This window comes from Brachypodium distachyon, chromosome 4 (assembly GCF_000005505.3).
Source record: "Brachypodium distachyon strain Bd21 chromosome 4, Brachypodium_distachyon_v3.0, whole genome shotgun sequence".
NCBI classification, from domain to species: Eukaryota; Viridiplantae; Streptophyta; class Magnoliopsida; order Poales; family Poaceae; genus Brachypodium; species Brachypodium distachyon.
Genome location: NC_016134.3, coordinates 26049750 through 26073404, shown reverse-complemented (window position 1 = coordinate 26073404; position 23655 = coordinate 26049750). Strand labels below are relative to the sequence as shown.

At 46.9% G+C, this 23655-nt stretch overlaps 3 protein-coding genes across 3 annotated transcripts; all 3 read left to right on the top strand.

Moving 5' to 3' along the window:
• Positions 1–4365: 4365 nt before the first annotated feature.
• Positions 4366–8461, top strand: LOC100834655 (uncharacterized protein At4g06598). The gene is made up of 5 exons (XM_003577649.3): positions 4366–4568; positions 5004–5687; positions 6388–6463; positions 6560–6686; positions 7727–8461. The coding sequence occupies exons 2-5, from the start codon at positions 5017–5019 to the stop codon at positions 7927–7929; spliced, it is 1077 nt and encodes a 358-aa protein (XP_003577697.1). The 5' UTR covers positions 4366–4568; positions 5004–5016; the 3' UTR covers positions 7930–8461.
• Positions 8462–9301: 840 nt separating this feature from the next.
• Positions 9302–10273, top strand: LOC104585023 (mucin-7-like). Its single transcript, XM_014903298.2, has 4 exons — positions 9302–9361; positions 9467–9605; positions 9686–9773; positions 9973–10273. The coding sequence occupies exons 1-4, from the start codon at positions 9302–9304 to the stop codon at positions 10271–10273; spliced, it is 588 nt and encodes a 195-aa protein (XP_014758784.2).
• Positions 10274–10832: 559 nt separating this feature from the next.
• On the top strand, positions 10833–12396 carry LOC106866888. Its single transcript, XM_024454777.1, has 5 exons — positions 10833–10850; positions 10971–11073; positions 11154–11207; positions 11281–11567; positions 11663–12396. The coding sequence occupies exons 4-5, from the start codon at positions 11558–11560 to the stop codon at positions 12271–12273; spliced, it is 621 nt and encodes a 206-aa protein (XP_024310545.1). The 5' UTR covers positions 10833–10850; positions 10971–11073; positions 11154–11207; positions 11281–11557; the 3' UTR covers positions 12274–12396.
• The last annotated feature ends 11259 nt before the right edge of the window (positions 12397–23655 follow it).

Here is a 23655-nt window from a genome sequence, read left to right as displayed (position 1 = left end):
AAATAAAAAGCCGTAAATCCTTATACGCTTCTTTCCTTTTTGAGAGCGATGAAACGTGTCACAACACTATTTATCAAATCTGAAAACACTTGGCGCACGATTAGTCCACAAGTTATGTTGTCATTAACACCAAAACTCATTAGGGATCGAAATGCCCTTTCAATGAGTACGATAAAAGGGGATAGGATTAAAAGAAAAGATATAGTACTGTACCAATAATGCTGAGGTAAATTAAAAATTAGAAATTATATGAAATGCTGATGTGGATAGACTACATGTGCAACTTGCTAAATTAACTACACTTAGTGGGCTTCAACTTTATAGAGTTTATATATAAGAAAAAGCAAAAAGACCGAAGAAAAATGCAAGGCTCACCATGATGTTATTATCTAATTGATAAAAATACTAGCATGTAAAAAGTATAATTCCCACTGCACATGCACGTCTAACATATACTTGAAATTTTATAAGGTACTCCCTCCGTTCAAAAAGGAGGGCGTGTTAGTTTTTTTAAGTAGATTAAGCACGGTTCATGTGTGTTCTCTTCGATTAATCATACATTCATTCGTTGTTCGCTTTGGTTTCTACGTTCAATTAATATGGTCCATGGGCAAAAGCCCGGCTGAATCTTTCGCATACAAACAATATAGTCCCCGCAGTGGCCAAAAGCCCAGTCGAATCATTATGTATATTGAATCACTGGGCTAAATGGGCAGCATTTAGGTTGTGTAAATAATGGCTTGTTTGACTATTTTTGCATTCTTGGAATTCGTAGAAATCTAGCATATCTAACAGTTGTAAAGAATAAAGATACAATTCATGGCATATAATCCACATCTATCATGTTGTAAAATTTTAAATCCCAATTCGGCCACGCCTTCATAAAACAAAAGAACAAATCAAACCGTGGATTGTACCAATTTCAAAGAGTAAAATACATCACTGGTTCATGAACTCGGCAAAAATGAACACTTTAGTCCACGAACTCGGAAAGCGCACACTAAAACCCCTAAATTGGGACTACTGTGTCACTTTAGTCCAAAAACGGTTCGTCGAGACTTAAATACGCCATGTGGCCACCACGTCAGCTTCCGCTAGGACTGCAGGCTTCTACTCGATTTTCTTAAGATTTTTTTTCCGCAAAATCACCATGCCCGAGCTGCTCGTGAGGGGCAAGGCGGCCGCGCCCAGACGGGGATCGTAGGGCCCTGAGAACCACGTCGTTGCAGCCGCCGCCTCGCCTAAGGTTGCTATCAAGCCCAAAATGCTCAATTTTGATGAGAGAATGCCGGTGAAGGGGTCACCGAAGCCGACGTGGCGGCCACGTGGTGGGATTAAGCCTCGTCAAACCGTTTTTGGACTAAAGTGACACAGTAGTCCCAATTTAGGGGTTTAAGTGTGCGTTTTTTGAATTTGTAGACTAAAGTGTTCATTTTTGCCGAATTCATGGACTAATGGTGTATTTTACTCTATTTGAAATATAAAGTGAAGAGTATCACGTCAACACTATTCATAGTCTAATTTGTCTTCTTCTTTTATTCTTCTTAAGCTGTCAATCCAATTTGCACAGAAGTTTTCAGGCATAGAAGACATGTCGTATAAATGTTGTCAAAAAAATCTGAATCTTTTATACTTTTGGATGGTCTATCCTCATAACATACATATATAACTGAAGGAAATCGATATATAATAAATTTTTGTATGTCACAAAGATTCTATAACACGCACTAGTGTGTGTATGCGTGTGTGCAAATATGAACAATTCAAAAGTAGTCTACACATTTTTTTCAGTGCTGACGCACATAACCAGCTGCGGACCAAGCAAGAATGGACATCCTAGAAACAAAGCATGTATGGTTCATCAGACGAGCATGTACAGCCACTACGCTGTCCAGTTCAGATTGTGTGAAGCTCGTGGAGTGGTTATCCAAGACCAAGAAAACACAAGCTGGAAGTGCTGAAAACGGCATCAGTGTCACTGGGAGTGAGACTTGACGCCAGATTTGAGTGCTCCAAACCAACCATCTCGAAAGGGACTCTCCACAACCCTTGCTGGTATTTGTTTTCAGGCAAAAATGTGTACAGATCATTGTATAGATACAATAATTTTTAAAATTACGTGATCTGTAACTCACAGTGGTTCCTAGGTAGCATGGTTTTTGGTTAAATTTGCGCAAGCGTAACCTATCCGGTCCTCGACAGTCAATAAAATTCTTATCTTGCAGAGTTGTTTTAGGAAATGATCGTACTGTGCCAATTCTGAAAATTCTGATGATGAGTTAGTTCTGAAGATTTTGTGACTGCATTGTGGCCTTGATGACCTCAATTGTGACCTCCAACCGGACAGGTTGTCCTTTTGTTGATATTGGCTGGAATCAAGCAGGATAATGTCTAGTAGCATATGCTACAAATTCTCTCTCGGGACAGTTTTTTTATTTGAAATATCTCTTCGAACAGTTATATAGTTGTCTGACTTTTCCTTTCTTGCCTAGGAGCTGATAGAAACTTGCAATACTTGACAATTCAATAGGCAGTGCCAGAGCTATGAACCATATATCACATGTTCACAGCTAGTAATAAGCTTCTAGTTTCTAAAGTCATTAAAATTAACACGTATACGCATGAGACTCTCCAGCAGGGAGAACCAAGCATAACTTGGGTGGTCAGCTAGCCAGACGTGCTAGCAGCCCACCAGAGTTCGATTCTTAAAAGTCACACTTTGATGTCTTATTTTATAAAAATTATATATCTATATACTGTCGGATTGCAATCGCGCAATTCTTACCGCTTAACTTATAAAACACTCTCGAGCAGGAGCAGTCGAAGCAACGATGATTTGCTTGGCCGGCTGCCTCACTTCCCTACAGATAAGGTCACCCAAAAAGCAGGGGAACCACTGGGACCAGGAACAGTTGCTAGTGTCCTGAGCTCTTTCAAGCTCATGATTTTAATACATAAAGCGAGATGCAGACCTTGAAACTAATGTGTTCTTGTCCTTGTGCTTGTGCACCATGCCTCTAATTTATATCATTTAAGAAAATCACAAGAAATTGACGACATTCTCTTGCAAGCCATAAAAAAATTCAGGTCAATGCCTCTTATATACTTATAGCCTCTTAATTGAAAAACCCTAAAACAAAACAAAACAAAACAAAACTACAGTCAGACAATGAGAATTCAGTGTAGAAAAATAAGCAAATGCTGTCAAGCACATGTCGTAGCCAGTATTAAGTTTATTTCCGTTTCCAAAAAATATTAAGTTTATCTCGTAGTAAGAAATAAGTAAGTGACTGGATGCTTTCGATTTGAGCCCTTCAAAATCTTTAATCCACCAATTTCATAATAATTCAACGTTCAAAAAAAATTCATAATAATTCATCTATTGGCTGTGGTACCATCCTTTAGCCTCTTATAACCTCTTAATTGTACTCATTACCTCTTATTACTCTCTACAGTAATAATAACCTAATTTAGAGTATGAGGGCTATGGAAATAGAACAGTTTAAGGCATTGATTTCCTAGAAACAAAGAATTAAATCCTAAACCACCGAACAGTTGTAACATATTTACCATGATGCCACCACTTTTTTCTGCAGGCAAGCCAAATTCAAAAATAAAATAAAATTGCAATCCAAGAGAGAGAAGAGAATAAAAACAGCAAGACACCATCCACCACAAATGGTGGTGTGGTCGCAGCTGGATGGATCCCTACCGAGCTGTCCTCCTGCTGGTGCTGGTGGGCATGAGTTGTTTTCTCAGTTTGCCCCCACTAAAAGCCCCAACCCAATATGGGCTGCCCTTAAACAACTCCATCCATGCTGTTCCCCCCACATGCGCCAACTTGCTAATGCTAGCTCATGGCCACCATTATTTCCTCCATTAATTTTTGAGTCATTCTCACTTAATACTATTTTGCTAATGCCATGCAAAATGATCTATTTTTCTCCAAAGTTTGTCCATCAATTCAATTGTTCCCTGAAATTGCCAAGTTATAGTAGCAATGCATTAGCTACTTGGATTCTTTTTTCCTTCTCTTTTGCATAAACTCAATCCCATTGAATTTCTCTGGACATCTTTCATTCCAATAGGCATGACGTATCTCTTTTACGGTTGTGAGTTTGAGTCACTTGCATATGTGAAATTTTCTCTCCCAGAAATGGTAAACGTTACTGTATTTTTTACATGGGCAAACCCATGGGTACCCGAAGCATTGTTCTTCCCTAGCGTTTAATACTAGAAAAATAATTCTCGCTACCGTTAGATCACCAAATCAACGGCTGGTAATTAACCAGAATTTATCTATACAACAATTTTTGTCGCTGTTGGAGTACTAACTGACGCGCACTATTTAATTGTTTTTCCTCCCCTCAGAACACGATTTCTCCATTCGGGGTCTCGTCCTCGTCTTCGTCTTCCTCCTTCTCCCCCCTCTTCCGCTCTCTCCACTTCACAGAGCTCTAATCCCCCGGAAGATTAGCTCCGAATAATCGGAGTAGTCGTGGATTCGTACGAGGGGTTGACTGCAGCAAGCTGGGTGGGGGGTAATTGGAAGAACTGCGACCGAATTGGTAAGTATTTCTTGGGGTTTTCTGGTCGTTCCTTTCTCTAACTCCTGGTCCCGCTTGCTCATCGTGTTCTTGATCCGCGTCAATTCGTCCTGTGCTGTTTCGATTTGGTTCGTTCCTCGCTGTTGCGTTACTTCTTCCAATTTACGGCTTCCAGTTCGTTCGTCTGATGCGTAGCTCGGATCTTGACCGCTTACTGGTAGTAGTACAATACTTCAATTGGCATACTTGCGGTCGGATGCAAAATCGAATCTTCGAAGCGAATTCGCCGTGGAAGAACACACGCCTAGTATATTCGGCAATAGCGGTTCCTGAGATCTGTGGGTAGAGATGTGAATCGGGCCATCTCGATTCGGTGCTTGCTCGTGTTAGTTTAGTGTTGAATTTGTTCAAATCTTGAGTTTCGTTACAGATGAGCTCTTTGTTTGCTGTGTGCAGTTTGGTCGACGGAATGATGATGGCCAACGCTAAGCTCCAGAAGCAGGCGCTGCTGCCACCGCGCAGCCCGTTCCCGACAGCCGCGTCGCCGTACGGCGACCACGGCCCGATCGCTCGGCCACAAGGTCAGGGTGCTGCCACGCACCACCGGTTTGGGCATGGCCACGGCCACGGGCACCACCAGCGCACGTCGTCTGAGAGCATCATTGAGGAGCAGCCATCGTGGCTCGACGACCTGCTTGAAGAGCCTGAGACACCGGTGCGCCGTGCTGGGCACCGCAGGTCGTCAAGTGACTCGTTTGCGCTGTTTGATGGAAGTGCTGCCTCCGGCGCATATGCCAACAGTTTTGAGGAGATGGGGGGAGGAGGGCAGGCTGCTCCATGGGGCGGCTTGCCGGAGTACTATGCCAAGCCAAGCTTGTATGGAAGGCCGCAAGGCCGTCCATGGGAGCAAGGCATGCCTAATTTAGCTGGTTACAGGCCTGGCCCACCGATGCCGCTGAGGGAGAAGGTTGGTGCGCATCACGGGCCACCGAATATGTTCAGGGATCATGATCATGTCTTGGACAGGAGAGCTCCTGATGAGGGAGGGTATGATCAAAAGGTTGGGGCAGAAAGGAAGGAGGGTGTGCTACCAAAGCACGCACAACCACAGTCGGATGCGGACACCAAGCGCGCTAAACAGTGAGTTTATTTCTGTTGCAGTCATGCTATCACTTCCAACACGTGTGTGTTCTAGAATTTCACACTTCATAATCATTAATGGGTAATTTCGATAACCTGAGGAGAGCAATCCATTCACTGTAATTTTGGCCACATACAAAAGGGTCAGCCCTTTGCTGTAGGTTAGCTTATGTTTTAACATCAGAATAGGCTCTGCTGGTTTTGCTATTCTGAAGTTCATCGCGAGAAAGCATGCATTATAGTCACTGTATATTTCTTTCTTATAGCTGCATGACACATTTTATGGTCACACCAGATAGCATAGTGCAATTATGTGCTTATTCCATGCTCTAGTGGTGGTGCATCTGTAATATTTCTGGCTGTGTATGTGCATAGAGAATGGTTATTGTATTAGATGTCTCCTGTTGGAACATAAGTGCAAAACAGCTTCTGAATGTTTTCCTTGAGGCTTGCAACTTCATGAGTCTTTAATTAGACGTGCTCGTCTATAAAACTAGCAAAAATTCTTTGTAGACAAGGGGTCCATAAATCGCATAGATATATTGGTTGGAATTTAGGAAGTATGGTTCATCGGATTTTTATTTAAATTAGCGCAGGACATCATTCCTTTCAGCATTTCCAGTCTGCAAGTTGTAATAGTCATGGTTCAACATTTTCTATTTTAATGTGTCTTATCTTTTTTAAACCATATGGCTTGCAGGCAATATGCTCAGAGGTCTCGCGTACGGAAGCTCCAGTATATTGCGGAGCTTGAGGGTAAAGTTCAATCATTACAGGTAAGCTCACGGCAAGGTTTTTTTTTCTTTCTGTTCAACAATTCATTGTTATATTTGACAGACAGAAAATGATCCCACCTCATTAATGCAATGCAGTCAGAAGGGATAGAAGTGTCTGCTGAAATGGAGTTTCTTACTCAACAGAATATGATGCTAGACTTGGAAAATAAAGCCTTGAAACAAAGACTGGAAAGTATAGCTAAGGAGCAAGTTATTAAACGCGGTAAGTATGCTCGTATTTTGTGCGCTCAATCAAACAGTCATTTTTTTGCAATTACATCAAGTTTCACTGAGATACATTCAAGTACAACTCTTCAGTTAGCTTTAGAGACACCATATTGATATTTATAGTGAAAAAAGTATTGGGGCATTATTCCTTTGAAGAGAACCAACCTATAACATGTATTTCTGAAGTAGTAGGTTCGTGCATAAATAATCTTAGAATTTTCAAATGTAACGTCTTCTGAATGGAACAAATGTAAACTACTGTTAAATATAGAGAGCACTTAAATTCCGAAGAGATCTACGATTATCCTCACAAAAGTTCAGTATCTAACTTTAACTTTTAAGCAACTCAATCGACACACCAACATTTGTTGTATATGTCAAAGGCCTAAGGAAACTGGAATATTTAAAAGATAGAAACCAAACCACCTGCTACTTTTCCAAGGATTGGGGATAGAAACCAAACTACCTGCTCCTTTTCCAAGCCAAGGTTGCTGCTTGGTCTTAGTCAGCTGCATGTGGAATTGTGGACCTTAGCAAAGATTTGCAGAGAATATAGATAGTCCATATTGCCTTGACAATTGTACACATCATACAAATGGATAAGACTGGTGGAAACAATAACATTGAAGATTCTCCAAGCACAAGTTCTATGATCTAATTTCACGACAGTTAAGTTAAACTTCTGTATATTAACGTATATGTCTTATACAGTACCATGTGTCAACATGCCCCTTGTCGTATTTCAGAAGGTTTGTGTATGTTATTAACATGCCGTAGCTGCTTTACTTAAAGTAGTGAATGCTACGTAAGAAACTTATTGATAATCTAAGGAGCTTACTTCCCAAACGAAGTTGAGTGATTGCTGTCTTAGCGATGAAGCTGAATTATGAGATGCTTTGGACATCTTCTGTGAAAGATTCAGTTCGATGGGGGTAATGAATTGCTTTACTGAAAGCTGAGTACTAGCTTTGAGATTGTTGTTCTGATATGAAATAATAGTAAAATGTTCTGACCATTATCCCTCCAATATTGCAGTTCAACAGGAGATGTTTGAGCGGGAAATTGGTCGTCTCAGGTCGCTCTATCAGCAGCAGCAGCAGCAGCAGCAGCAGCCACAGCCTTCTGCTCTTGCTCGTAGTAACAGTAGAGATCTTGATTCACAGTTTGCAAACCTGTCTTTGAAACACAAAGACCCAAACGCTGGTCGTGACGCCGTCTCTGGGCCTCTTCGTACCTAGTTCTTTCAGCCTTTTGTTCTTGTGAGTTCCGCATCAGTTGCCACCACTCCTATACCAATCTTTTGTGGCTGTCAATTGGCATCAAGAGTCATTAAAAAAAATTGCATCAAGAAAGGAGTAGCGTACTTGGAATTGCGCCCCCATCCCTTGGTGAATAACTCTGGAAAGGCTAATAACCGTGGATCTGATCTTCATTCTTTCGGAATATGCACCTGGCGGTCATCCTCAGCTCACTGCCATTGTTGATACTGGACCAGTCGGAGGTGTTTAGGGTTTTCTTTGTAGCTGGATGCTTTTCGTGCATCCTTGTACCATGTTGGATACTAGGGTTCTAATTTGTTCCCGTTGTCTTGTTTTCTATGTTTTCCTATTCGTGCATCTTAGCCATGTCTGCATTTAGTCCTGCCTTGTCAATGGAATGTGGAGCACTAGTCAGCATCTGATACAGAAATGTGCCACATCCTTTGAGAACCATATGTTGTACTGTTGATTATTCAATAAGCTAATCGAAATGAAGTATTAGCATTCTTCAGGCTTCAGGCCATAAATGTTAACATTGTGCTGGCTGGGAAGGCTCCGATGTCTCTCCGGTGGACATCGAGTGGCTCCGCCTCTCCCGGCGGATTACGGAAGATGTGGAGTGCCGGATCCTTGGCAACGAGATCGTGCCGGCACCAGAATCTGGTGAGCATGTCGTCTTCCTTGCTCACTTTGAACGAGGGTTTGCTCTGCCGGCTAGTGATTTCACTAGGAAATTTTTAGACTTTTTCGGCCTTCTACCGCACCACCTTCCGGCAAACGCCATCCTCACTCTCTCGGCGTTTGTCACTTGCTGTGAGGCCTATCTCGGCCTCTGGCCTTCCGTCGACTTCTGGGCCAAATATTTCATGTTCCGGCCACAAGTTCTTCCCAACAAAGAGAATCCCGGCGCCGCCAAACCCATGACCCAGTGCGGCGCTGCAACCGTGATACCCCGCCGAGGCTCATCCTTTCCTCATATCCAAGGTCTTGAGTCCTGCAAAAAGTGGCTCAAGACCTTCTTCTATGTCAAGAACTCCTCTGACACCGACAAGATCAACTTGCCGGGATTCGTAGTCAGCCCTCCGAAGGAGAAGAAGAACTGGAAGTATGATCCGAAGGACACCCTTCCCGAGATCAATGAGATCCACGCCTGCATCCTCGAACTCAAGGCTGAAGGGATGACGGCTGATGACTTGCTGGCCACCTTTGTGTACCGGCGGTTGTGCCCACTCTAACGCCGGACGCACAAGATGTGCTTCTACGGCGGTCAGTTCGACCCGAACCGGGTGTCAACTGTCCGGCTTGACCAGGCTAAGTCCGGCGCCGGGTTAAGGCAATCGCGAAGACAAGTATGCCCAAGCGCTGGGAATGGGGTATGCCGGCGTACCGCCAGAAGCACCGTCCGCCCCTGGTGAGTTTTTATTTACATGTGTCTTCTGTCCTCGTCCGACATATGGTTATGGCAGCCTTCATTTGACACAGACTTATCTCGGCGCAACTTGATTCTTTTGTGCAGAGGTTCACCCTTCAGCGCAACGAAGACGGGAAATCCCCGGATAAACGCTTTGGGAGCCAATGCATGACCATCGATCATGAAGATCCGGACTCGGAGGATCACATGCCGATCGCTCATGCCGGCCCCCGTCGCACCAAAGGTAATAACTCCCGACATCCTCTCATAGTTATTATAATACTTATCATTAAAATGCTCACATCTGCATTAATCTGGGAATAGCTGACTCGGACGATCCTGCCGACATTGTGGTGCCGGGTCCAGCGGCGCCGGCCCTTGAGAAACGTATTGCGATCCCGCCGACATTGTGGTGCCGGGTCCAGCGGCGCCGGCCCTTGAGAAACGTATTGCCGAGAAGGATCTTCCAAGAACGGTGAAGCGGAAGAAGGTCGCCTCTCGTGGACCAAAGCCGAAGCCCATGTCCGTCGGGTAAGGCTTACAACATCTTAATCCTTGATGTCAGTTTTCTTCTTAACTATCATGAAAATAACCAACTCTCATTCCTGCAGGGCGGCTCTGACGGCCACTCAATCACAGACATGTATTGCGTCTGAGATCCCGGCAGCTCCATCCCCTCGTGCTGAGCCTGCAACTCAGGCCACTGGAGAGGCCGAGACTACCGCGGATCCGACATCTCCCGTCCAGGATGTCGGCCCGAGCATCGACGCTTCAAGCGTCGCACAAGCCGGGATGTCCGCAGCCGGGACTGCTCCTTCATCGGCAGCAACCGAGACACAAACGGAGCCGCCCATCACGGAGACTCCTCTGCAGCCGACCACAACACCGCCATCACCGCCATCGCAGCCATAATCTACTCAACTAGGGGCTGCGCAAGCTAGGAGAACCAGGAGCTCCGCTATCCCGGCTGGGCAAGCGCCTCCAAGTTCCTCTAGCTCACAATCAGCCTAGGGAGTTCCCCTCAGGACGACCAGCGGGCACAGCTGGGGGTCGCTGGACCAGTTCGTAATGGACTGGAGCAACGCCGACAGCTATGAGGTGAACTCCAGCACCCTCCAGACAGTGCGGCAGAGCCCTCTGGTGGGGCTCGCACCCATAGCGACTCCGAAATCTGTGTCGGCCCGGGTGTTTCAGGCAAGGATCGCCTTGTTTGAATCCAGCCACGCCGCCGAGGTATGAAAAATTCTCTTGAAGTTTTTTACTCTATTTCTAGTATCTATACTCCTAGTCCCCGAGGTTTAGGGCGAGTAAGAATTGGTCGGCCTGAAGTTTGTCTTAGAAAACTTCAAACACTCTGCCACATTTTTAAAAACTTCAAACACCATTCCCCGAGATTCAGGCCGGGTTTAGAATAGTCGGCCTGAAGTTTAAAAACTTCAAACACTTATTCCCCGAGATTCAGGTTGGGTTTAGAATAGTCGGCCTGAAGGTTAGAAACTTCAAACACTTATTCCCCGAGATTCAGGCCGGGTTTAGAATAGTCGGCCTGAAGCTTATAACTGTTGACTTCCCACTGCAATAGAATTAACTGTTGATTATTGTCTTGCAGACCTGCATGAACAAGCGCACCGCTACCTTTAAGGTCCTGTTGGCGAAGCACAAGAAGCTGGCGGCAGAGCACAAGGCCTTGGTAGCCGAGCGCCAGAGCCAGAGTAAGTTCATTTTTACCGACATATAGACTTTGTCCGAGTATTAATGCACTGCAAAAACTGATACGTGCTCTTGTGTACAGCCGGGGATAATGCTCAAGTATCTGAGCTCTTGAAGCGTGTCGTCGAAGTACAAGGTATAAGCTTGTCCTTATCTCAGGTTTCATCCATCTTAAACTCAAACTTCTGTAACACACGTCTACTAAACAGATGAGAAAACTCAGCTAGAAGAGCAGCACCGGGACGAAGTGGACGGCTGAAAGTGTAGCTCGAAGCTCAGGCGGAGGCGCATAAGACCGAGGTAGGTCAACTTACCTCGGCTCTCTCCGCCCAAGCTGACGAGAAGATCCACCTGGAAGGCGAAGTGCAGAAATGCAAGGATCTTGTCGCCGAGGTCGAGACTCGCGCCACTGCTGCCGAGAAGGAGAAGGCCGAGAACGCCCGCCTGCTCAGCGTGTGCCGGCGTGACCTCATCAAAATTGACGCAATGCTGACTAGTAAGTTGCCCTTGTCCAAGTCTCTTCCTCTGATCATTTGTCCGAAAGCAGCAATAGGGTGCCGAGACTCATTACGATCTTTTTGCCTTTGTCAGAGTTTTTCCCACAATCTGTTGAGACTGCCCAAGTTGCCGTGATCAAGGCCCGTAAAAGGAGGGATCGAGCCAGGGTAGTACCCTTCGAATATGACTTGGAGGATTACTTGGTCAGCATTGCGAGCCGGGTTAAGCCTCTGAAGTCGTTCGGGGTAAACATGCTCAACGCCGGCATCCGGGCCTTCCGAGCGCTGTGGCCGGGAGAAGAAACTCCGACCGGCATCCCAGAATTGGCCAAGCGCCTTCTGGAGGTGGAGGACCGGCTGAACGAGTGGCAGGAATCAGCCGCTCATGTCGGCGCCGACGAGGCTTTGTCATTCGTACTCTCTTGGTACGACGGCATCAACCTCGACGTGCTGCAGTCGATGCGAGTCGCCCCCCCCTTCCTCTCAGACCCGGAACTCGTCGCGAAGCGGCAGGAGCGGGCCTACTCCTTTATCCAATATGCCAATGTGCAGAAATTTGTGGAGGGCCCGGTGTCACAAGCAGATGCAGAGATGGCCGAGGAAGACAAACAAGAAGAAGTCGACGAAGAGATTGTCGTCGAGTCGGCTTCTACTGCAACGGACGCTCCGAGTTCCGGCGCTGCCAATCCTTCTGTCTGTTCTTAGGCAAGCCGGAAAAAATACTCTAAATTTATCAAATCCCCGGGATGCCGGGTGCAGATGTAACTGAGTTAAAACACTTTTTTCTGTGAAGCACCATACTTTTAATTTATTTAAGTCTTTTAATTACCGAGTTCCCGACCGAGTCCCCGAGTTTATCTTTTCTGTTGGTGAAATTTTATGACTCCGGCTCTTTGTCTGCCTTGTCGGCGTTTGACGTATGAATTTAGAAGTCATAGAACAACCCTTTCAAAAAGTTAAACTCAACAAATTCGTTTGGCAATACTCGAGACAAGAATGAAATGCCGGGTTAAGTAAAACATCGCGCATCTCAGCTCGCTTCTTTGTTTGTTTCCGCAATCATTTTTCATGTGTCCAGTTATCTCGTACCCAATCTCTAGCTTTCCATGAAGCCGGGTTGCGGACAACAGCGAAGTCATAGAGGGGATTTTCAATACTGGCACACTACTAAACCGACATAAGATTACACAACTAAGCCATGCCAACATACAACTAGATAATTGCAATATAACACTTAAATAGCATGGGAGTCCCCAAGTCCCTTTTAAGAACCCGGCGGATAATTTCATTGTCTCAAAACATTCAACATAAGGGAAAAAACGATACAAATACTCATCTTTCAAGTATAGAACGGACGAAGCAAAGCTACATTCCATGGCCTCTTGGTCTCCTCGCCTGACCTGTCCATCCTGTTTGCTTTGGGATCATGCGCATCTATAAGATAATAGGAATCATTGTGTAGCGCTTTGCTCACAATGAAGGGTCCTTCCCATGGGGGTGACAGTTTATGCATGCCGGATGTGCGCTGCACAAGTCGGAGCACGAGGTCTCCTTCCCGGAATACTCGCGGGTTTACCCTCCGGTTGTGATAACGCCTTAGGTGTTGTTGATAGATAGCCGACCGAGATAGAGCCAATTCCCGTGCTTCTTCGAGCAGGTTGACATCATTTTCTCGGGCCTCTTTTACTTCGGCCTCCGTATACATGGTCACTCGCGGAGAGTCATGTTCAATGTCGGCTGGTAAGACAGCTTCCGCCCCGTATATGAGGAAAAATGGTGTGTAGCCTGTAGAGCGATTTGGAGTTGTCCTGAGACTCCATAGCACAGCTGGGAGTTCATCTAACCAGCATCCTAGAGTGCGTTCCAGTGGCTCAATCAACCGAGGTTTTATGCCGGCTATAACCATGCCGTTTGCTCTCTCAACTTGTCCGTTGAACTGAGGATGTGCCACGGAGGCGATGTCCAGCCGGATTTTCTTTTCCGCTTCCGCGAAGTTCGTTCCGTTATCCGTGATGACACCATGCGGGTAACCATACCTCAAGATGATGTCTTTCAAGAATGAAACCGCGGTCTTGCCGTCATACTTTCGTATCGGCTTCACTTAAATCCACTTGGTAAACTTGTCAACCATAACCAAGATATGCGTCATGCCTCCTCGCGCTCGCTTGAAAGGTCCCACCATGTCCAAACACCAAACAGCAAATGGCCAAGTGATTGGAATAGTCTTGAGCTCGGATGCCGGCATGTGTTGCTGGCATATCTCTGACAATCGTTGCATTTCCGGACCATGTCTTCTGCTTCCTGTAGCGCACTCGGCCAGTAGAAACCGTGCCGGAATGCCTTGCCCACCAATGTTCTTGAAGACGCATGGTGACCGCACTCTCCCAGATGAATATCTCGAAGTATCTCTTGCCCTTCTACCGGGTCGACGCATCGTTGCAAGACGTTAGTAACACTTCTCTTGTATAGCTCGCCATTGATAATAGTGTACGCCTTTGCCCTTCTCTGAATTTGCTTTGCCGACACTTTCTCTTCCGGGAGATTCCCATTTTTGAGATAAGACATTATCGGTTGTGCCCAAGCCGGCATGAGACGAGTAGCAAAAACTGGCTCGTCTGGTTCGTCTATCTCCATTGGCTCAACCGCCATTGATTTCGCTGAGTTAGGACGCTCAGTCCCCGGGTTACTGAAACCGCCGCCACTGTCAATGTCCATTGGGGTGGCATCAGCTTCTGAGCTTGCCGGGATAAGGACTGACTCCGATTCTGGTGATGGCTTGATGGATAGTTTGCATAAATGCTCCAATGCCACACCAGCCAGGATAGCTTGTCGCGTTGAGCCGAGCTTCGACAGCGTGTCTGCTGCCTCATTCTCTACCCGTGGTAAATGATGGAATTCGCACCCTTCAAAGTGACCACTGATCTTCTGAACATGGAAGTGGTATAGCGCCATATTGGAATTCAATGCATCCCAATTGCCGGAAGCTTGCTGGACTACCAAGTCGGAATTGCCAAAGCACTGAATCCGGCGAACTCCAATCTCTTTTGCCATCTTCAGTCCGTGCACAAGCACCTCATACTCGGCACGATTGTTGGCTGCTGCGAAATGAATTTGCAACACATACTTAAGTTGATCGCGCTTTGGCGAGGTCAGAACTATACCGGCACCAAGCCCACTTTTCATCTTGGAGCCATCAAAATGCATCTTCCAGTAGCTAGTTTCAGGTGGCGGTGGCTCATATTCCATCTCGGCCCAGTCTACCAGGAAATCCGCCAGAGCCTGAGATTTGACGGCATCTCGTCTGTCGTACTGCAGCGTGTAGGGTGCTAACTCAATAGCCCATTTTGCTATCCGGCCGCTTGCATCTTTATTGCTCATGATTTCCGAGATGGGCGCCTCACATATAACCCGGATTTGATGTGCATCCAAATAATGCTTTAGCTTCTTTGCCGCCATATAAACGTCGTATGCCATCTTCTGGTAATGGGGATAATTCTGTTTAGACGACGATAACACCTCGCTCACGTAATATACCGGCCTTTGCACCGATTTGCTGTTTTCATCTCTTTCCACCACTATGACGGCACTAACGACTCGGTTTGTTGCTACTATGTATAACAACATCGATTCCTTCTCCATTGGCGAGGCTAATATCGGCGCCGTAGCAATCATGTTCTTCAGCTCTTGAAAGGCTACTTCTGCTTGTTGCGTCCACACAAATTTGTCAGTTTTCTTCATCAGCCGGTATAAGGGCATTGCCTTTTCACCCAGCCGACTAACGAAACGACTTAGCGATGCTAGGCATCCAGTGAATTTCTGCACATCTTTGAGACATTTCGGTAGCTTCATTCTCTCTATGGAGGTGATTTTCACATGGTTCGTTTCTATACCTCGGCTTGATACCAGGAACCCAAGCAGCTTCCCTGCCGGCACACCGAATGTGCACTTGACCGGGTTTAGCTTCATTCGGAATCTCCTCAGATTTGCGAATGTTTCCCGGATATCATCCAGCAGCGTGGTGCTTTCTTTGGTTTTTATGACGACCTCATCGACATGTACCTGCACATTTTTGCCGAGTTGATCGTGCAAACATTTTTGCATGCATCTTTGATAAGTAGCCCCTGCATTTCTCAAACCAAACGGCATAGTGCGATAGCAATAAGCCCCAAACGGGGTGATAAATGGTGTATTTATTTGATCATTAGGGTTCAACGGTATCTGTTAAAAACCAGAGTACGCGTCTACAAAAGACAGCAACTCACACCTGGCAGTGGAGTCGATCACTTGATCGATCCGAGGTAACGAAAAAGGATCTTTGGGACATGCCTTGTTCAGGCTGGTGTAGTCGATACACATGCGCCACACCTTAGCAGCAGTTGGGTCGTCTTTCTTCTTCTCGACCATGACCGGGTTTGCCAGCCAGTCGGGATGCAATACTTCCATGATAAAGCCGGCAGCTAGAAGCCGGGATATCTCTTCCAATATGATTTTCCTTCTGTCGTCGGCGAAGCGTCGAAGGGGCTGCTTCACCGGTCATGCGTCTGGTCTGACATGTAAGGAGTGCTCAGCTAGCTCCCTCGGCACACCCGGCATGTCCTGATTTGACCATGTGAAGATGTCCCGATGCTCACGAAGGAAGTTGGTGAGCTCGCCTTCCTATTTTCCACCCAGGCTGGCACCGATGATGAAGGTGCGGTCCGGGAACTCACTGTCAACATGTATCTTCTTCGTCTCCTTGGCTGCCTGAAAAGCCACACTTTCATGAGGATTCGTCATAGTCGGCAGGCCAATCTGTGCCGCCTGGGCCAACACAACGTAATTTCTTCTTCTCGCCAGCGATGACCATTTACTCGGCCAAAGCAGACCCTGCCGCCGCGCACTCCACTGAATGCTTGTAGTTGCCAGTAATGGTTATGGTACCATTTGGCCCCGGCATCTTCATCTTCAGATAGCCTATGTGGGTAGTCGCCATGAATTTGGCCAATGCCGGTCTGCCAAGTAGCGCATGGTACGGACTTCTAAGGTCCACCACTTCGAACACCAGGTTCTCGGTCCGACAATTCTCCCTGGTGCCGAATAAGACATCGACTCGGATCTTGCCTACCGGGGCACAAGACACTCCCGGCACGATACCATGAAAGGTAGTCCGGCTAGGCTCAAGCAAGTTACCAGTAATGCCAAGTTTGAGCATCGTGTCTCGGTACATGATGTTTATGCTGCTTCCATTATCAATGAGAACCTGAGTAAACTTGATGTTAATGTCGGGCCCGATGAGTGTCGGGTCAACCACCAGAGAATATCCACTAGGATTTGGCATAACCTTGGGATGATCTGCTCGGTTCCAGTTGAGCTCCTGTTCCGACCAGTACATAAACTTCGGAACCGCCGACATCACAGCATTGACTCCCATCTCTCGCCTACGCTGACTCTGTTTGTCAGTCGGCTCCGTGATGAAAATCATGTAGCTCTGGTGATGCTCCTTGTACTCATTTCTTCCGGCATATTGCGGGATACCTTGGTCTTCCACCTGATTGACAGCATTGTTTGTCGGAGAGGGTCCCTGGATCTGGGTGTTAGCGCCTGTGAGCGGCGGAGGAGGGGGCAGCCGACTTTCCTCACCCTTCTCAGCCCGCTGCATCTAGCTGCATTGCCGGGTTGTGTGATTTGTCGGTTTGCTGGGATTGGTCGTCTGAAAACGAAAAGGCTGATCCAGTATCACCTCGAACGTATACTTCTGCTTATCTTGTCAGGGCTTCTTTTGCTCTCCCTTTTTGACCCACCGCTGATTTCCAATCTTCTGATGCTGGCTAGAGCCGGCATCAGGTTGATCCTGAATTATGGCGACATGGGCTGGCCCATATCGATAATCCGTCCTGTCATCCCTTTTCTTGTTGCGGTGGTCTTGAGGATCGTTCCTCCGGAATGCCCCGGCAGGGTTGTATATCGGCTGCTCCCTTTGCGGCTCTGCCGGCATCAGCGATGGCTGAGTCGGATCACCGAGCGCATACATGTCGACGATCTTGATCATCTCAGACAGAGTTGCTGGCATTTCTCTTTGCAGCTTTTGCAATAACATGGTGCCATGCCGGCATCCTTGAGCAAACAGGAATTGCGGAGGTTGCTCCATCTTGTCAGGTAATCCCGGTCAGTCTCGTTGTCTCTTTGTTTGCACATGGACAACTGCTAAGGGCGGTTTGGCCTCTTGTAAGTGATAGTGAAATTGCTGACAAAAACTTCCTCAAAGTCTATCCAGCAATTGATGCTGCCTTTCGGCAAATTGTTCAGCCATATCCTTGCCGGCCCTACCAGCATCTGGGGTACATAACGTACTGCCCATCGGCGATTGCTGCTTGCCACATGCACCGCCGTGACATAGTCTTCCAGCCAAACTTCCGGCTTAGTTCTGCCCTCATATGTTCTCGGACCCCTGGGCAGCTGGAAACCCTGGGCTGGTGTCTCCCTCATGATCTGGTGCGCGAAACGACGCGGTCTCGGAGGGCCTTGTTCTTCCAAAAGCTCCGATAGATATATTCTGTCGAGCCGATGTTAGGCATCCAGCGGCGACACTTGTCGGTTCCCAACTCGGGCTCCGAGCGGGCCGAGATTATCGCGTTCTCGCCTGAGATAACCTTCATCACCCATGGCCGAGTACCCGTCATCGTAACGGTCTTGCCGGTGATCTTCACCTCGATATAGGGGGTTGCGCCCGACACCCTGCTGACCTGCAGCAGTATTGGGTGCCGGACCCCGAGGTTGGTGTCCATGACCAGCAAAATAACGCTCTTGCTAATCTCGGCGATTGTTGCCGAGACGCATACCACTCTGGTTGTCTTCAACTCTCCGGACCATTTGCTTCTCGGCCAAAGCGGGGTCATAATGCTCTAGGCGCTTATCTCGGCCTGAGTTGACACTCTTGTCCCGTTTGCCACCAGGTGAGGACGCTTGTTTGTCAATCCGGCCATCAGCGCCTGCTGCCGAGTGAATGACTTGAGATGCAACGGGCTTGCCGTGCAATCTCGTGTATGTCTCATTCTGCTCGTTAGCTGTGCGGAGCAACTCCTTCACGTGCAACTGCTGCAGCCGGAGTGCCTCTTCCGTGAGATTCGGCAACTCCTCGGCCGCAGCCTCGGCAACCCTGAGATTCTTGACAGGGGTGTTGTATTTCGGCTTCAGTGCCGAAGCGAAACTTGCCGACACTGCGGGCACCCCTCTGCCATCTCTAGCTATCTCGGCGTTCAAGTTCCTGCCACGGTTACGCACTTCCCCAACTCAGCTAGGGTTAGTCAATGTGGTAGAATTGAGACCATGGGCTTTGTTATACTCACGGAGCGAAAAATCAAGTTCTTGCCGAGCACGAGCCACGTCGACAGCTTCCTTCAGCAGTTTCTGTTGCTCCAACTCCAACTCTGCCTGCAGCTGCGCCGGGTTAGCGTTCGACGTCACCGGCGCAGTCAGTCGTTCGATGGAGGTCTGGAGCTGAGTTTGCTTTGGCGGCAGAGCTGTCGTGCCGGCTTGAGAAGTGACATTATCCGGCTTCTCCAAGGGGAACTTCGCCATTCTGCCGGATTTGCTTGGGACCGCGCCGCTCTCTGCGGTGCCCTTGCCAGCATCGACGCCGTGAGCCGTGACCAAAACCTCCACATGGTCAGCAGGGAGTCAACATGCCGGCCGCGAACCGTGCAGACGGCGAGGGGATCTTCGGGCACCACCACCTGCTCAGGGTACCTGTGAGGACTGTTAGTGGCGACATAAACCTCATGCATGCCGAAGTTGATGAAGCGGCCCGCACAGGGAAGCGATGCGTTGATGAAGTAGCCCGCGTTGTTGTTGATGAAGCCCAGAGAGCCGAATCTCTAGACCAAACCAGAGACCACGCGCTCTCTGGTGACGAGAAGACTTCCCGTCCAGATGAAAACTCCAGCCAGTGCCGCTGCTGGCCCCATGGTGGGCGCCAACTGTCGTAGCGGTGTCACGGCAGATGCCATAGGATGGCTTATGTTGGGGCCGATGGACGAAAGAGGATCCGGAGGAGAGAGGACGTGATGAGAAACACGCACAGACACACGAGCGCACACAGATTTACCCAGGTTCGGAGCCCTCTTCTCAAGGTAACACTCCTACTCCTGCTTTGTTGTATAAGCGAGATACTGAGATCTACAATGGCGCTCCTTGAGCTGTATTCTTCAGGAAGAAGAAGAAGAAGAAGGGGAAAACCCTAGATGCCTAAGTGTTGGATCCCTCTCCTGGGAGGGGTAGTGCTCTATTTAACCGCCCATGTCACACTGACATGTGGGTCAAGGGCTAACGTTATCTTCTATGGGCCCCGCCGGGCACGCGCCTTGGTTCCCTCCGGGTGGCACCGCAGGGGACAAGACAACTTTATTTTTCCTGGCGTCCTACAACAAGTACAGCAGCCGCCTGCCGGCTTCCGTCACTGATTCTCTTTCGGTGCTTCTTTGCGCAGTCGCCTGGCACCGCAACGTAAGCAGCGACTGCTTTTCCATGATAAAGATAGCGCTGCTTTACTTTGCGCCACGCGATGAGGATAAGACCGTTGAGACATCTCGGCGCTAGCCGAGATCAGAGTATCCGTCCTTATCCTGCAATCTCATAAGACAAGATAGTCATGCCGGCATACACTTGGTATGCCGGCTTAGCATTAGTTTGGCTTAAGGATGCCGGCGTACGTACCTGTGCTGGCTTTGCCTTCGTCATCTCGGCTAATGTGTGTCGTCAAGACCCTATCCGGGGTTAGCCCCTCGACAAGCATTCTTGATGCAGAATCATGCACAGTTACCATCACTTGAGGAAGCTATTGCAGCCATTGGTCAAGAGGAAACAAGGTTGAAGAGCACTGGAAAAGGAGAATCTGCCCCTAGACCCACATACTTTGTGTCTGAGAAACCCGAAACTAGAGGCTGTTACAATTGTGGGCTGCAAGGGCATCTTAGTTGGCAATGTCCTGCTCCACCACGTCAAGTCAAGGGAGGTTATAGAGGAGGCAGACCAGGCAGACGTGGTTACCGAGGTGTTAGAGGCCGAACAGGGGGAAGATACAATCAGAATTACAACCAGAATCAGAATTTTTCACAAGGGGGAAATAGAGCAAACATGACTGTTGAAGACCAGGGAGGACAATCAAATGCATCTCAAGGCGAAGCAAAGAAAAATAAGAAGCAGGGGGAGAGTTCCTTCGGTCAGTTTGCCCATTTTGTCTACACCAATGAAGGTAATTCTAAAAATGTCTCTCTCACCACTCACCAGCTTGAATCTGAGTGGGTTTTGGATTCAGGTGCCTCTAAGCATGTTATTGGTAACATTAGAGAATTTGAAACATATAACCAGTATTCTCTTAATTGTCAACAAACCATGCATACTGCGGATGGAACTGCTCAACCAGTAAAAGGTGTTGGAACTGTGAAATGTTCTCCAGGCATACAACTAGCTACTGTTTTACATGTACCTGCTTTCCCAGTTAACTTAATATCCCTGAGCAAGCTTATTGATCAGATTGATTGTTCTGTCACTCTTATCAAGAAAGGATGTTTGATTCAGGAGGGGGAAACTGGTAGGAAGATTGGGGAAGGAATCAGACGTAGGAGGCTATGGTACCTGGACCGAGCGAAGAATGGAGGGCAAGAATCATCATTGATACTTGCAGCGGTCCAGGGTGATAAGGAGACAATGGCGATGATTCACCATTGTCGAATGAGACATGTTTCTTTTGATAAAATGAACAAAGTTTATCCTGCTGTAATGAGTAAGGTAGATTTGAGTAAACTAAAGTGTGATGCGTGCGAGATGCAAAACACACTAGAACCTCTTATGTGAGCAGAGGACTCAGGACTCAGGAGTAAGGTAGAACTCCCTTTATGTTGGTGCATTCTAATGTTTGGACATGTTCTGTTATGTCCGTTAACAGAATGAAGTATTTTGTGACTTTCATCGATTGCTATACTCGTATGACTTGGACATATCTCTTGCGTCACAAGGATCAAGTGTTTGAATGCTTCCAAAACTTCTATGCGTATGTGAGTACTCAATTCAAGGTGCAGGTACGGATGCTTAGAACTGATAATGGGACTGAATATGTGAACAAGAGGTTTGGAACATTCCTGTCAGAAAAGGGCATTATGCATCAGACCTCCAGCCCTGATACTCCTCCTCAAAATGGTGTGGCTAAAAGGAAAAATCGTCACATTTTAGTGGTAACTCGCTCTCTCATGTATACGATGAATGTTCCAAAATAATTGTGGGGAGAAGCTGCTCTAACTGCTACTCTCCTTATTAATCGCACGCCATCTCGAATTCTGAATATGAAATCCCCATGTGAGCTCTTGTTTGGTGAAAACAAGTTTCCTGTTGCTCCCAAGGTGTTTGGCTGCACTTGCTTCGTCCGGGATCACCACCCTTCAGTGAATAAGCTTGATCCAAGAGCACTAAAGTGCATTTTTATAGGCTACACATCTGGGCAGCAAGGTATAAGTGTTGGAATCCAGCCGAGAGAAGGACTTTTGCCAGCATGGATGTTACCTTTCGTGAAGCCAAGCCTTTTTATGGGGAACCAACATATTTGAGTGTGCTATTTGAAGGTCTTGATCGTCAATTGTGTTTGCCTGATGCTCAAGAGGGGGAGAATGTGAGTCAATCAGGTGCTCAAGCTCAAGCTCAACCTCATGTTCAAGCTCCAGCTCAACCTCAACCTATGTTAATTGGTTCCATCCCTATTTCTATTCCTTGTCCACTAGCTTTAGAATCTGAACATCGCATGATTGCTCAGCAACAAAGGGATCAAGAGGGTGACAGGCCATTACGGGTTTACTCGCGGAGGAGGAAAATAGATGTAAATGAGGCACAGGGGGAGCAAGCTGAATAGGGGGAGAATGATATTCAGGTGCAAGGGGAGCCACATGTGCATGAGGAACATTCATCTGGAGATAGCACGTCAAATGCTTCGGATGTGCAATCTGATGCTAGTGAAGAATCTATAGACTGGCCAATTGCTTTGAGGAAAGGGAGACGAGCGGCTGCATCAAAACCTGTGAACAGATATGGCTTTATAGCATCACTTCAAAGTGATGCTAACTATTTGTCATATGATGGACTATCATCCTCATACAAGGCATTTATAGCATCACTTCAAAGTGTTTCTGTACCAACTAATTGGAAGATAGCAAAACAAGACCCAAAATGGTGTGAGGCCATGAGAGAAGAATTGGAAGCACTGAAGAAGAATCAAACTTGGGAGATGATTAAACTTCCACAGGGAAGAAAGCTGTTGGGTGCAAGTGGGTTTTTACAGTCAAACAAAGTCAAGAAAGAAAGATAGAGAGATACAAGGCACGATTGGTTGCAAGGGGATATAGTCAGACATATGGAATTGACTATGATGAGACGTTTGCTCCCGTGGCAAAGATGAGCACTGTTAGAATCTTGATATCTTGTGCAGCAAACTTTGGATGGCCTCTCCCCCAGTTGGATGTGAAGAATGCTTTTTTGCATGGAGATCTTCAGGAGGAGGTATACATGTAGATCTTCAGGAATGGCTGCAGCTGGAAATGAAGGAAAAGTATGCAGACTGAAGAAATCTCTTTATGGACTGAAACAATCTCCTAGAGCTCGGTTTGATAGATTCAAACGTGCCGTTTGTGACATAGGGTATAGACAGTGTAATGGAGACCACACTGTGTTCTATAGGCATTCAAACAAGAAGATCACCATCTTGGCGGTTTATGTGGATGATATTATAATTACAGGTGATGATGAGGCAGAAATAGTCGAGTTGAAAAAATGTTTGAGAAATGCCTTTGAAGTAAAAGATCTTGGACAATTAAAGTACTTTCTTGGCATTGAGATAGCTCGATCGAGGAAGGGAATTGTGCTGTCTCAACTCAAGTATATTCTGGATCTCCTAGATGAAACAGGAATGACACAATGTCATGCAGCTGCAACCCCCATAGACCAGAATAATAAGATAACTACGGAGATTGGTGAATTAGTTGACAAAGAAAGATATCAGAAGTTGGTGGGAAAACTTTTGTATCTTTGCCATACTAGACCTGATATTGCATATGCAGTAAGCATTGT

Excerpts from the sequence above, each read along its gene's own strand:
- LOC100834655 (XM_003577649.3), top strand. The coding sequence starts at position 5,017 with ATGATGATGGCCAACGCTAAGCTCCAGAAGCAGGCGCTGCTGCCACCG. Across the intron at positions 5,688-6,387 it reads GACACCAAGCGCGCTAAACA|GCAATATGCTCAGAGGTCTC; the intron begins GTGAGTTTATTT and ends TATGGCTTGCAG. Across the intron at positions 6,464-6,559 it reads GTAAAGTTCAATCATTACAG|TCAGAAGGGATAGAAGTGTC; the intron begins GTAAGCTCACGG and ends AATGCAATGCAG.
- LOC104585023 (XM_014903298.2), top strand. The coding sequence starts at position 9,302 with ATGCCCAAGCGCTGGGAATGGGGTATGCCGGCGTACCGCCAGAAGCAC. Across the intron at positions 9,606-9,685 it reads CGGCCCCCGTCGCACCAAAG|CTGACTCGGACGATCCTGCC; the intron begins GTAATAACTCCC and ends ATCTGGGAATAG. Across the intron at positions 9,774-9,972 it reads GCGATCCCGCCGACATTGTG|GGCGGCTCTGACGGCCACTC; the intron begins GTGCCGGGTCCA and ends TCATTCCTGCAG.